Consider the following 14,211-nt stretch of genomic DNA (forward strand, 5'->3'; position numbering starts at 1 on the left):
TTCACTATATTACCAAACCCACAATACAGACAATGAGGAACGTTGTTGGACACAAACTCATGTCAAGTTCTTTGTTTTGTGTAATTCAATTTAGTTTCATTTCTGAGCCTTCATTTGCCTGATGCAAAAAAGGCAAAAAGAACAACATTTCATCTAAACATCTCCAGCTAACTTCAAACAAATTCAAGTATTTCCGAGTCCCTTCAGGCTTAAAATTTATGTTTGCCAGCCTTCATCCTCTCCTGGCCCCTGCAGTTGATGCTCAACTTGGGGGGTCTTACAGGCATGTCCCTGCAAGGGTGGAGATTGGGTGTCCATTCTCAGTCTGGATTCATTTCTGTCTTAAGCTGCCTCCTGCCCAGTATGAGCCTCCTCAACCTGTTGGGTTCTCAGCTGGGACATAGTGATTGGTGATTGGACTGTCTCTGGTCCAAGGTGCTCTCCTGGCCTGCACCTGCCTCTCCTCACTATTGATCTCCCCTGAGATGCAGCCACATCCTCTCCTTAACCCAGACAGGCATCACCCACGTCTGCCATTTTGATGTGTCCGCCGCCTCCTGCTCAAGTAACCCCTCTACGGCCCTGGGTCCTTCGCCTTTCTTCCTCAGCTGACTTACACAGCCCACTCACTCAAGACCACGGAATTCCTCAGGGGCTACCCCATGCCACACTGGGCTCACAGGAATACTCTTCCATCTGGCAAGCCATGTTGCCATTCCTACTGTGTGACCCCCACTCCATGATGGTGCAGAGGACTTCACTGAGTCTTGCGCAGACTCTGCTGAGCTCCAGAAAGGACAGCAGAGCTTCTTTTGACTCTCCATTCTACCATCTTCTGGAGGGATTTTATCATCAGCCTCTCACAGAGGGGTACTTGTCCAGGGGCACTTCAGGTGGCAGCCCCCCCATGATGCAGTCACACCCCCTGCTTCCTCTTGAGGCTGGATCCTTTCTCTCTCCAGCTCCGAGGCTCTATGATGACTCTGTGGAGAAGGCAAACTGTTCTCTGTCCATTCTCATCCCCTTTCAAGTGTATCTCATCTTTCACCTGCATCTGTACCCTCTAGCCTGAAACACTAAATATTTGCTGCTTTGTGCTCTATCCCATTCTGACAACATTTCTTGAGCCAAATAGTGGCAGAGCCTCTCCCCAGAAAGAGCCGTGGGTCAGGAGGAGGAGAAGGAACAGTATTTGCTATTTCAAATTGTCCCATCACATGCAAATAGAGTCGATCCTTTCCTGACACACACAAGGCTATTCTCTTTGTGATTCCAGTTAGACACGACTTCTTGTATCAGGTCTGCTAAATCCAGAAAAGTTGTTCTCAAGACTAGATTAGAATGTCCAGTAGCTCCATTGACAGTGCTCAAAGGTCTTTAATTTGGGAGTTTAGAGGAGTACCAAATAGGTTATTGGAAGACTAAAATAATAACATGAAGTATGAGGCCAAGGTTAGTTGGTGAATTTGTAAGGGATTATATCAACTATGAGTGTAGATGTGTATAACTTACATTGTCTTTCTGAGATGCAGAAGAGAATGGTGGTTGAGCATACCAACTCTGGGGCAGTGCTCCCTGGGTTCAAGACCTGGTCAAGGAGCTGCAGGCTGTGTGACCTTGCTGTGCCTCTCTTTTCTCATCTGTAACATGGCAGTAACAATAGTACCTACAACATAGAGTTGAGGTGAGGATTAAATGAGTTAATACATGTGGGGAAAAAAAAAAAAAGAAGAGTACCTGGCATTTGGTTTAAGTGTTAGGTTTGTTTTCACTGAGATTATTTTGAGGGCTAATAAGTCTCCTGAGGTCCTCATTGGGAAAGCATATCACCAGGAACAGTTTGGGTCATGTTTCTGTGCTTTTGTCTCCTGAACCAGATCCTCCTCCTCCATCTTCTCTTTGTCATCCTCCCCTTCCTTTCTTGCTCCTCTTTCTTCTCTCCCTTCTCCTCATTTTGAATCATCAAGCATCCTCTCTTCGGCTCATGGACCATTCTTCTTAAAGGCATCCTGGTCCATGCCTTTTGTCCCTTCCCTCTACACTGCTTGGTACATGATGCTCTGATTCTGCTTGCAAAAGTCAAGCTCCATCCAAAGATTTCCTCATCCACAATGAGTTATGGTATACTTTTCTCCCTTGTTCAACTGTTTTTATGCCAGTGATACAACTACTTTTGTTTTGATTACAAAACTCTTGGCAACCCATACATCTTTCTCACCACCACAGAGGCTGCTGTGCTCTCCAAGGTAACTCACTTCTTTGGGAAAACTCTGTATGAGCCTCATGTTTCTGTGTTGAACACACCTGGGGAATGTTCCTCATTTTCCAAATAACTTTGTGTCATGCCTTTCTCCTTTCAGCCTCTGTCTTTTACTCCTTCTTGTTGGGTTACACATAGTCTTCATATGTGGATTACGTATGCAAAGTATGTAGTAACCTACTCCAAGACTGGTCAATTGGTTGGCTGCTAGTTGAAAAGCATCAATATCACATATCTTTGCATGCCAAGAAAATTCATGGAAACTTGCAACATCTTTTGAGTGAAATGTAAATCAGTTATTCTAAGTTATCATATCCTAAGCTAATACTGGGAATTGTCCATACATACACCTCTAAAAGTTTCAAAATAAAAGTTATTTTGTATGCATCAATAATATAAGATCAAATCTGTTGTCTGATTATCCCTTTCTACTTAGGAAAAACATATCACTGATGACCATATTCTCATACCAAAAACGTGTATCTATATCTCATACACATTTTTGGCCATACATAGCCTTTTTTTTTTTTTTTACTCTCAAATCGGTTCCCAGCAAAGCTGAAGGACTCTTATTATTTTCCAAACACCAAATCATCTTTTCATCCAACATGGGAGGGATATAATAGCTGGAAAACTAAGAAGGAAAAACAAAGTCATATCCTTCCCTTCTCAACTCATTTCAGGTAGGGCCAGGTTCTCCTCTGTTGACGTTTGGAAGGAGGGAGGGGAGGGCAAGGCAGTGTCTGGGAGACTGAGCACAGAGGATTAGGAAAGAGAGAATGAGACAGTGATGCTGTCAGCATCATAAAGAAAAGCAGATTTGGAGTAACAGGACTGTAGGTCAGAGGCACAGGTGACCCCTGGAGGCAGTTATTTGACATCTTTGTGTCTAGATTTCCTTATCTATAAAATAAGAACACTAATGGTGACCACCTAGGAGCTTACGGAATTAGAAGGGTTCACTAATGTGCAAACCTAGAATAAGGTGGTACTGGGCAAAGAGGTCATCTTTAGGGCTCATGCTTCAGCCTGCCCAAGTTTGCAAAAACATTCCCTACAGTCTCTCAAAAGGTCCGGAATATATCTCCCCAGTGTTAAAATTGATTGTTGATATTCATCTTATACTTTGTAAACCTTGACCCCACACTCTGATTTCCATTTTCTTCCATTTTCTAGATTCCCTCTTTAGTTTTAGGGAAGAACCCAACAATGAATGGGCTGCATAAGCTGAGGTTTCCAGTCTTTTCTGGGCACCAGAGACCAGAAAGTTCACAAATAGTAGAGAAGGTAGATGAAAATCATGTCTCAGCATGATAAATTGTAAATGAAATTTCCAGTGGACATGAAGGATGTTTTGTATTGTTTTAATGAAGCACCTCCCTCCCTGGGAAGGGGTATGACATCCACACATCCAGATTCCAATTAGCAGCTTCCAAATCTCAGTGTTTGTCTATGTCTAAGACTTCCTGACCATCCGTTTCTTTGTTCCCTGAGGGCAGGGCTGTGAAATAGTTCATCGCAATCAAGAGATGCTCTAGTGAGTTCTGTATGCTTCCCCACCCCCTCAGGCTTCCTGGAGCTGGAGGCACAGAGTGGGGGCAGGAGGAAAGCCAAGAGCATGAGTTGATGGTGCTAAGAAACTATGTGAATGTGACTTCTAACGTAGGACGGGATGAAGTTGTGTGTTTTCTTAATCTCATATTTCATGCAGGGCTGGGCTGAGGATGTGGCAGGCATGGCGTATGCCCTACGTTCACTGCCAGAGGGGGCTCCCTGCCTGCCACAGGTGAGAGCCAGCTCTGGGGTGCCTGCCCCAGGGGGGAAGTGGGGGGAGGGCCCTGGCGGGGGAGGGATGGGAACTTGGCTCTGTCTTTGGTGGTCCCCAGGAGGCCTCTACCACAGAATCCAAAACCTCATGTCATGAATGTTATTTTGTTAGATCATAAATGAAATTGCAACAGATTAAACCTAACATTGGTCTATTTTTATAATACATACTCTTCTCTGGAACACTGTACAAGAGTATAGTGCATATGCAAATGTCTGAAAAATCTCGGCCTACCTGCATTCTGTTAAATGAATCAGAATGCTTTATCATTCTAATATTGCAAGTACATTTCCATAGTAAACATGAGGTGGATCCCATTAAAGCTGCCAACTGCCAACCCAAAACAAAGTGTATGTCTTACCGTATAAATTATGGCCCTAGACATAATACGTTTTAATCTTAATGTTTTACAATTTTTTTTTGCAATTTTTCTCTGGATTTTCAATGTCATATTTACCTCTCCTTATCCCTACATTTTTCTAGCTCACTTAATCTCTATTATTCAGCAAACAATTTCCTGTCAGTATATTAGGCAACTCATCGCTATGCCCCAACTCCAAATTCAAATCTCTTTAAAAAAATTACCCACACTCAACTTTTTATCATTTTCTACTTTTTCCAGGATTCTTTTGTTATTCCTCTTAATGTCAATAGCCAGCCCTTCCTGTCCCACACCTCCATATCTTACCACATCAGGTGTATGCATATGCAAATAGCTTTCCAACTGATTGACTAAAAACACTGGCACCAGAGAAACGAAATTTCATTAACTGATTAACCATGAAAATTTTATCATATGCTGAAGGCAAAAAATAAAGTTAAAACTTTTAAATATATGTCTAACACGTTCAACCCATTCTACAACTAGGTCTTGGTAATTCAACCTTTTTGGCTCCTGTAAATGGCCGTCTGAAAACCTGCACATGCTATTTGCTTGTAGGGTTTTCTGCCTCCGCTTCTAACATCTTTACTGTCCCTCTTTCTGCAGTGGTCAGTATATATCCGAGCTGCTGTTCGGAAAGAAAAAGGCCTGCCCATCCTCGTGGAGCTGCTCCGAATAGATAACGACCGTGTGGTGTGCGCGGTGGCCACGGCGCTCCGGAACATGGCCTTGGACGTCAGAAATAAGGAGCTCATTGGTACGTTCTCTCTGATTCACAGCCTCTCGGTTTTTACCCGAAAATATTTCCTGGTGTGGTGCGTGTGATTGAATCCCTATTGCAGAAGAAATGCACGTGCATTTATTAGAGGCCTCGGTTTTCCAGCTCTCCTTCTATTATAAATCCAGTGCGCCGTTTTATCTTTTAGAATTAAGAGGAAAATGCGATGTTTGTTGACATTTCTAATCCTTGCAAATTAAAAACGACCACAATGCTCATCACTGGATCCATCGTCCTGATCCTCTAAATCCCTCTCAGCCTGTTTTGCTTTCCACTTGATGAACTGGAATTCTCATGGGATTCACACCACTTTTCTTTCCCTCTCTGTTTTAAAATTTATTTTGGATTACACTGTACTGGCTCTTTAATCCTATTTTTCAAAGACTCGTTTCCCTTTAATTTGGTATTCAAGAAATTAGGAGAATCTTTTATTAATGAAGCATTAAAGAAGTCACACATTCATTTATGTCTTTGACAAATATTTACTTATGACCTGTCTTGTCCCAGGCCTGTTCTAGGCCCAGAGATTATACCGATGAGCAAAACAGATGGGAAGCCTTGCCCTTGTGGAGTTTACATTTAGGAGAGAGGAGACGTACAATCAAGAAAATAAGCACGTGCAACTCAGGATGGATGTGTTGAAATGTTCTGTGGGGAAAATGGAGCTGGGTAAAGGAGACGGTAATTAGTGACGTTGCAGTTTTTTGTAACTGAGGTGAAATTCACATAACATAAAATTAACCATTTTAAAGTGAACCATTTCAGTGGCATTTAGTATTTTTACAATGTTGTACAACCACCACCTATATCGAGTTCCAAAATCTTTTCATCACCCTAGGAAAGCCCTGTACCCATTAAGTAGTCACCCCCCATTTCCCGCTCCTCCCAGCCTCTGGCAGCCATCAATATGTGTTTTGTTTCTATGGATTTTTATATTTAGGAAATGTCATATAAATGGAATCATATCATATGTGAGCTTTTGTGTCTGGCTTCTTTCACTTAGCATAGGTGATTGTGATTTTAAATATAGGAGGTCAAGTTCAAGATGGGAGTTATTGGGAACATTTGAGCAAAGACTTGAAGGAGGCGAGAGTGGGCCACTTGGATATTTCAGGGGAAGAGCATCTAAGCTGAAAGAGCAGTCCCTCAGACGGCCCCCTAGAGGGAGAGCTGGAAGTGAACCAGTGGGTTCAAGGCTTTCAAGGGGCCTCGTGTGCCTGACGCAGAGTGAATGGTGGGAATCCAGGTAGGAGAGGCCTTCTGGTTCCTCCCTCTGTGGGTGGGAAGATGTCCAGGCTAAGGCTATGGATGCCTGATGAACTGATGAACCACAAGGACCTGCTCAGGGAGAAGCACAAGCTTCCCCACGAACTATTGTCCTACTGGTAGGCATCTAGGATCAAAGAGATGACCTTAGGAGGGTTGTTGGTCAGTCGTGCAGCATGAAGCCTGTCAAGCTTGACTGTAGGTAATGGATGTCAGTGGACATCAGGTGGCAAGGAGCTGGACTGCCCACTATGGCAAAAGTTCAGGTTATGTAGCCTCTGGGGGACTGGGAGAAAGCAGGTGAGAGTGGGCAATGGGGCAAGATTCCGTTCCTGGGGCAGTTGGAATACCAGGCCGGGGTCCAGATTTTGCATAGATACACGGGTCTGTTTCCGCTATCCAAATTCCTGAGCATGGTGTACTAAGCTGTTTGTGATCTGGGAACCAGCCACTTTTCCTCCTGCCATTTCACAATACCCATTATATCCTCCAATGAAAGCCAAAGGTTTTGCAGGTCTCCAGCCATGTGTTTATTCACAAGAAACCAGACTTCAGATCTGTGTCTAATAAATGAAATTATTTGTTAAACTCGCAATACAGTATAAAGTATGAAATAACTCGCGATTTGATATTTATACTTAGTCTGAATTTAATTTAAATGTTGTTTGTGGATTCCCTATATTTAGACCATTAGCTGAAAGGTCAAGAGACCTCCTCCATATCCAGTTTCCTTTTCCCTACACAGTTGTTTCAGACAAGGTAGGTTCCAATAAAATCCTGTTGCTCTTCTAGAAAATGGAGGAAAAATCAATAGATAATCAGTCTGCTGCCTGGATACTAACTGCTAGGTACTGTGTGTTTGCGTGTTTTATTCTTTTGGTGGATTAAAATATAACAAAATAGGGAACTATTGATTGCTTTTCTAGCTTCTAGGCATCTCTTCTCTCTCAGAAGCCCATTATCTAGTACTCTGTGTGAGGCAGGAACATTTGCAGCTCCACGCAGCCCATGTTAAATTAAGCCTTTACTATCAAATGTCACCAGACAGGAAAGGGCGGCAAGCATTTAAAAATAGAAGTGAAAATATCTAAGTCATGGGCTTATGGAATCAATAACTTTTTTCTTGAATGAGAAAAGCAGAATTTAACAAAAAAACACCGTTCTGTTCTATTTAGGAGAAAAGAAATGTGAGCTTTGCTGACCCTTTTACTTTAAATATTGTATAAAAGTAGTGATTTTTATAGGAAAATGCTGTATAGAACTTATTATTGAAGAGAAAGCTGCAATGACTTTGAACTAAGAATGAAAAAAAGTTAAACTTGGACTTCTCTTTTCTATCATCTCTCACTCAAAGCTTTGGTGACCTCATATGGTTTCATGGTATTAAAGATCATCTGTATGTTGACAGCTCTCACATGGATATCTCTGTATGGATCTCAGATGTCTGTGTCCAGCTGTCTGTCCAGCGCCCCCACTGGATGTCCAACAGACATCTCAAATATAACATGTCTGGACCTGAGTTCCTTATCTTTGCCCCCAATCCCAGTCCTTCCCCACAGCAGCAAATAGCACTTTGTCCTTGCAGTGGTCCAGGAGAGGCACCTTGAGTCCCCTTTGGCGCCTCACCCCTCATTCCAATCCGTCAACAAATCCAGTCTTCCTTCTGAATTTTCACAGAATCTGACAGTTCTCATCTTTGTTGCTTTTTCTCCTAAATTCCCATTGTCTCTTGCCTACCCAATCTCCCTGCTTCTACCCTCACCCCCTGCAGTCTACTTTCATTGCAGAAGCCAGAGAGGTCCTGTTGAAACCTCAGTCAGAGTATGTCATGTCTCCGTTCCAAACCCTCCGACACCTCCTCATCTCTCTCAGTGTCAAATGAAGTCTTGGCAGGGCTGATACAGCTCTATACAATCTAGCTCTCTGATCCCTCTCCAGCCTCACCTTCTCCCCTCTCATAATCACTAACTTTGCTGCGGCTACTGGTTCACTGTGGTTCCTTTATCACATAAGCCACAATCCTGCCTCAGGGCCTTTGAACCTGCTGTTCCCTCTGCCTGGAATCCTCTTCCTCTAGGTGTCCATGCACCTCAAACCTCACCCCACTCAGGTCTTTACTCAAGTGTTATATTCCCAAGAGAACATTTTCTGGCCACTAATCTTAAAATTCTACCTCCTTCCCTGCCTTATTTTCTCCATAGCACAGATCACCTTCTAATATACAACATATTACTTATTTATCTTGTTTCTTGTCCATCTTCCCCACTGGAATGTAAGCCCATGAAGGGCAAGAAGTTCTCTCTTGTTTGTTACTGATGGCGCCCATGTACCTAGAACAGCACCTGATCCATGGTAGAGATTGCAGAAATATTTGTTGAATGAATGACTGAACTAAATTTTTTATGCTGTCTTGCCATCATTTTAAAATGAGCTCCAAATTAGCCAAATATTATGTAAGGAAATTAAATAAAACATCATCAGAAAGCCAGTTCATTTTCCTCCTAAAATTTATTGGATGTATGCAGACACTCAGAATTTCAGAAGGAATCCAGTTTTTTCCATCATCACTTCTGGGATTTCAGTTTAAATTACATCTCTTCTTAGGTCATTCTTTTCGTTAGAAGCGGGGGAGGAGCAGCTACTACACTCTGGTTAAGGAATGGTTCATCTTCCTTAGACTCCATTATCCAGAAAACTCCCAACAGGCTATTGAACAACAATCACCCTGCCGTATCAACTGTAATGGGGATCATATAGTAGCACTAAAAGGAGTGTCACATGCTCTCCCTCTCCTGTGTCTTCCTATTTGGGCTTCCATGGCTTTGTGTGTGTCTCTGCCATTGGGCAATAATTACGCAGTAGCTGGATCTTTGTGTTCTTCTGAATGACGTAGCACAGTGGTCCAGGTTAATGCACATCTATACTTTTCTTTGCCACCTTCCAAAAATGGTAATTATCCTTCTGCACAAAGTGTTGTTTCATCACCCAGAAAGTTTTTTTTTTAAAGGAAAATAATGGTAATAATTAGCTTCAGTGAAAAGAGCAAAGAATATTGTATTGCTTTCACAAGTTAGCAAAATGCCATCCATTTCAGCAGGTTGCTGGTTCCTGATGAAGACGGCAGATATTTATTTTAGCCAAATCTCCACCCTCTATCAGCAAACAAACAAAACGCCAACAAAGTAAAAAACATAAAGTACACACAGACACTAAACAGAAGAGAGATCCACTACTTGACAAACATTAGTCATTAACTCGTTTCTACCCATCCATGGAAAATAATCCTAAAGAGAGTAATTTCATCATATGTGCTGTTTTGTTTTGCTGCGTTTGCAGACAGCATGGAAAATCAACAGACTGTATCAAAGCAGCTACTAAGTGTGACATGGGCACTGCAAGTAAGTTTCTCAACATGCAGGATTCTCTGTCCTGGGAATGTCTTGGGGTCACACTGGAGGCCTGGCCCTTGCTCATCTCAAACTGCCTCTTATCTCTCACTACTCTTTTTCATGAATTCTTCAGCCATACCAGTTTTTGTACCATCATTCCCACTTACAGACCTTTACCCAAGCTGTCTCCCTCCCTGGCCTGCTCTTTCATCACTGCACTTGCAGACCTTCCACCCATCATTCAGAGCCCACATCAGGGTGGCCTACCTGATGAAGGCTACTCCTTGAACTGAGTGTGGAAGTGGGTAGCACCTACTTGAGAAGAAGTCTTTTAATTTATCTTAAGAGTTGTGTTGTGCAATTTTATTCTTGTGTTGTCTTTTACTTTTTTTGTGGTATGCATTGCATCTTCCCCCAATGAGATAATAAGCCCAGATCAGGTAACATATTTATTTTTATGTCCTATACTGTGTAGCTCTTTGCTATGCCCATTACAGGCACTCAGTACGTATTTGCTGAACTAATTAACTGGTGGATGAATAATATGGGTTATTTATTCTGAAGAACAGATCTAGAGGAGGTTTGGCGAATCCCAAATAGAGATAGGAAGGCATCGAGGCAATGTCCATTTTCAGCATCTTTCCACAGCGTCCAGGGAATAGAGGAAAACAGCTTAGACGCCCCCTCAAATCCAGGACTCTAGTCAAACTCGTTCTGCTGCCACTTTGAAAGAGGTTTGAGATTGGGTAGGAAATTGTAACGCTTTCTGTGTGTTCTTCAATCATTGCCAAAGATTGGCAGAGCCACTGCACCCCTGCGGGTAGCATTGGCAGAGCTAACAGAGCACCCTTCCTTCGCTTCCCTGGGTGGTGGCTGCTTGCCACACTTTTTTGCAGGCGAGCCAGGGCTGGGATGCTGGAAGCATCCTCCCAGCTACCCCGTCCCTCCCTGGACTGAAGAGAAGGACCTTCCATTGCTTCATGGACCTGGCCCTTCCAGTTCACCTGGGTCCTTTTGCCTCATCCTCTCCACGTTGCATGACCCTTTGCCTGCACACTACTCTTTGGTTGAGTCACCACATTTGGAATGATCTGTAAGAATCCTTGACTGATGCCCCCACATGTTCATATTACATGATCTATTCTTCTCGCTCTGCTGGCCGTCTTTTCACCTTGTCAACTAGCTGTGCTGCTTCTATCCAGGGAGCACTTTCTCAATCCACTCCAGTCTCAAAGGGACCACCAGACAGCATCCGACTCTGTCGGGGTCAGGAAGGGGCCATTTCCTAGGGGAACCTGCTGGCTCCCAAAGACAGCTATCCCCCCAGGGGAGACGGAAGGAAAAGGAGCCCCTCACCTCCAGGTGTAGCAGCAGTGCGCATCTCATACTTCCCCACATTAGTGAGTCAGGAGCAAAGTAAGGGTGGTCTCTTACCTGAGAGTTCATTATGATTTCATGCATAATTCCAGTGCTGTCTCTCTCCCCGCACGGGGTTTTCCAACCATCCCTTTCATTCATTCTGGGGAATAGGCGGCCAGGTGGGGGTGGCGAGGGCATTCCCTTCTTAGCTTTTTCTTCTTGCCACAATCTGTTTTAAATATTTGGATGAAAGATTTTATGTGGCCACGCTAAAGACTGTTTATAGACAGTGGTTGCTGGTTATATTTAAAAGACAACATAAAAATGTTCTGTCTTTATTAAAACAAAAACTGAATAAGGAAAAAAGTAATGTCACCAACAGAATGACAATCACCCCTTTCCCCCTCCGCCCCCACAACAGGAAAATGTATTTTCCTTTGGAGAATAGAAGGAAAAAACCTTCATTCTATTCACACTGTCCTGAAGGAGTCTTTGTAAATGTTACTGTTTGTGTAGTGATCTTGCAGCTGAATTTTTGAGATGTGTTATCCATGGAGTTCTAGACCTGGCAATACTGATCTTCATCCAAACCTTGGGTCCATTTTTGCCCAATTCTCTGATCATGAGAGCGTGTTCTCTGGAGAATAAAGAGATACCTGAAGCCGTGTCTCCATCTCCACAAAGAGGCATGCCAGACATTACTCAGGAGAGCATTCCTCAGGGTTTCTCTAAATTCTTTGGCCTAGGATTGAAACACATCCTGGTCCTCATCCTCTGTGTGCTTGGAATAGAGCTCTGCACTCACGTAGTGGAGCTCAAGGGTCTCCTGGCAAAGTGGAGAACAGAGGGCTCCAAAATGCCCAGCACACCCATCAGTTAAAATGACACTGTGTTTTTCGTTATTTTTCTCATCTCATGCCAATGGCTTGCATGTGGCAGAACCCTCTGGGATATGGGCATCCCGGTCTGGAGGGCAGACCCCTCACAGGTCATTCATTGCAGAGCACCATGGGCACCTTCTTGACCTGTTTTCTTGACCCTGGGGAATCCATCCCCCCTGCGCCCAGGGACCCACTGAGGCTCTGGAAACCTGCTCAGTGCACCTGGGGAGGCAGTGCGTTCTTTCTGTTCTTGGGGATGTGTAAGCTTCACTTTAGTAAGTGGTTTTGGGGATGTTTCAGAGACGTACCTTCTCTGCTTTTCAAAACATATTTTTTCAGACCATGGCAGATGTTGTTTTAATTAAAACACATGCAGTTTCAATTAGTATTTTAAAAAGAAGCCTGGTTCCCCAGACAAGGTGATTTACCGGAGGAGCGCTCTGTGCCGGCTCGCTTTAACAACTTGATTTCACAAGCCAAATTCTAGGCAGCAGGAAAGCTCTGGGCTTTGGCCAGAACTTGGTATCTTCAGATGACGTGCCTGTGTTAGAGCGCTCACCTCCCAAATTCCAGAGCCTAATCTCCTGAATGCTGCCTCCTTTTCCAGCGGAGGCATCAGTCCTTTGTTAATTAACTGTGGACACCTATTGGGGAATTTTGGCGGCTGGGTCTGGCAGATAAGAATTCCTAGGAAGGGGAGTTGTAAATAAATTGAAGAGCTGATAATTATTTTATTAAACAAGACTTAATGATTCGCCCCTTGGAAATATTCCATGTGGGCAGAAAGCAAAACTGAGAAATTTCCAGTTGATTCAAATTCAGGACCTGTACTTAAAGACCTCAAAGAAAAGAAAAAAAAAAAATACCCACCTAACTTTATTTTGACTGGTTAGGTATTCATTTTATGCCTGGCCAAACAATTTCAGAAGAAAAGCTTTAGAGAAGAAAATGCATGAGAAATGAAATGGCTCTTCTCAAATATCTCAAATCTTGAGAATCTAAAAACAGAAAGGAGGATTTTAGCAGGATAATGGTTTAAAATTGTATTCCTTCTACATGTTGACTGCCATCTTTTCCTCTTGCCCTCCAGAAAGTTTTAATTGTGTGGAAAGAAATTGTTATTTTTACTCTCTAATACTGAAAATAATGGATTAGAAAATAGTTTAAAAGTTTAAAGATGAATACCCTTGTAGCCATTTGGGCTTATGTTTGGTTGTATTTATTATGCTGGATCTTGAGGAATGGCAGAGCAGGCAAGGACAGCCATAACTGGGGGTTCTACTATAAAAAAGGAACGTAGGCTGGTGCCATAAATCAAATGAGCCAGTGGTTCTGCCCTTGAGGGTACCTAAGGCGATAAGGGGAGGAGAATAGACACTGTAGTGAGGTGAGGCAGCCACCCCAGGAAGGACACAGCAAGCCCCAGGCAAGAGGCCGGGGGCCCAGGAGGACAGAAGACTGGAAATGCAGCCCCACTAGCATCTGGGCAGCCTGAGGCGGGACCCAGGGTGCTGGTCTGTGAAATGGCATAAGCAACAAGAGCTGATTTTGCTCCTTGAGAAGAAGCAAGCTTTTTCCTGAGATGCCAGAAACTGGGGTCAAAGGGATATTCAGCAAGAGGAGCGGAGAGGTAAAGAATCAAGCAATTCCCAAAGCTCTTCATCAAAATGTCCTAAAACTTCCTCCAGGAAACTTAGTTGAAATTCAAAGATTTCTTCTCTCATAACCAAGAAGGCTCATGAAAATTAACTATCAGAAAAGCCTGTGTTTTCAAATTGAAAATGAAATTTCCCTATTCAAGTTTGTGTATTATAATGTCTTTGAACAATGTCGGGTAAAATTAATGTCTTTGGAGTGGAATGATTAAAGACAAGTGGCTTTTTTCCTAAAGCATATATCCTTTGGATCCCAAATTTTATCATCCTTGTTATTTAATATAGGCAACAGAACTTGAGACAGTACAAACCAGACAGTACAAAGCATTGCAGGCGTATATAATGTGCAATGTGTTGCTTTCACTTAGGAGTCACTAATATTCCAAAATCAACATGAGAGGGTATTCAATGTG

At 43.0% G+C, this 14,211-nt stretch overlaps 1 protein-coding gene across 4 annotated transcripts in view; it reads left to right on the forward strand.

The window, feature by feature from the left end:
* The window catches only part of CTNND2 (catenin delta 2), an 881,420-nt gene that overhangs the window by 776,388 nt on the left and 90,821 nt on the right, over positions 1 to 14,211 (forward strand). For 3 of the 4 annotated variants that reach the window (XM_046672368.1, XM_046672369.1, XM_046672370.1), the window contains exons 16-17: positions 3,972 to 4,046; positions 5,077 to 5,227. In XM_046672368.1, coding sequence (XP_046528324.1) covers positions 3,972 to 4,046; positions 5,077 to 5,227 — 226 coding nt within the window. The remainder of the gene's footprint in view (positions 1 to 3,971; positions 4,047 to 5,076; positions 5,228 to 14,211) is intronic. The other variant, XM_046672371.1, reaches the window with a different exon arrangement.

The sequence above is a fragment of the Equus quagga genome, chromosome 9 (genome assembly GCF_021613505.1).
Source record: "Equus quagga isolate Etosha38 chromosome 9, UCLA_HA_Equagga_1.0, whole genome shotgun sequence".
Lineage (NCBI taxonomy): Eukaryota > Metazoa > Chordata > Mammalia > Perissodactyla > Equidae > Equus > Equus quagga.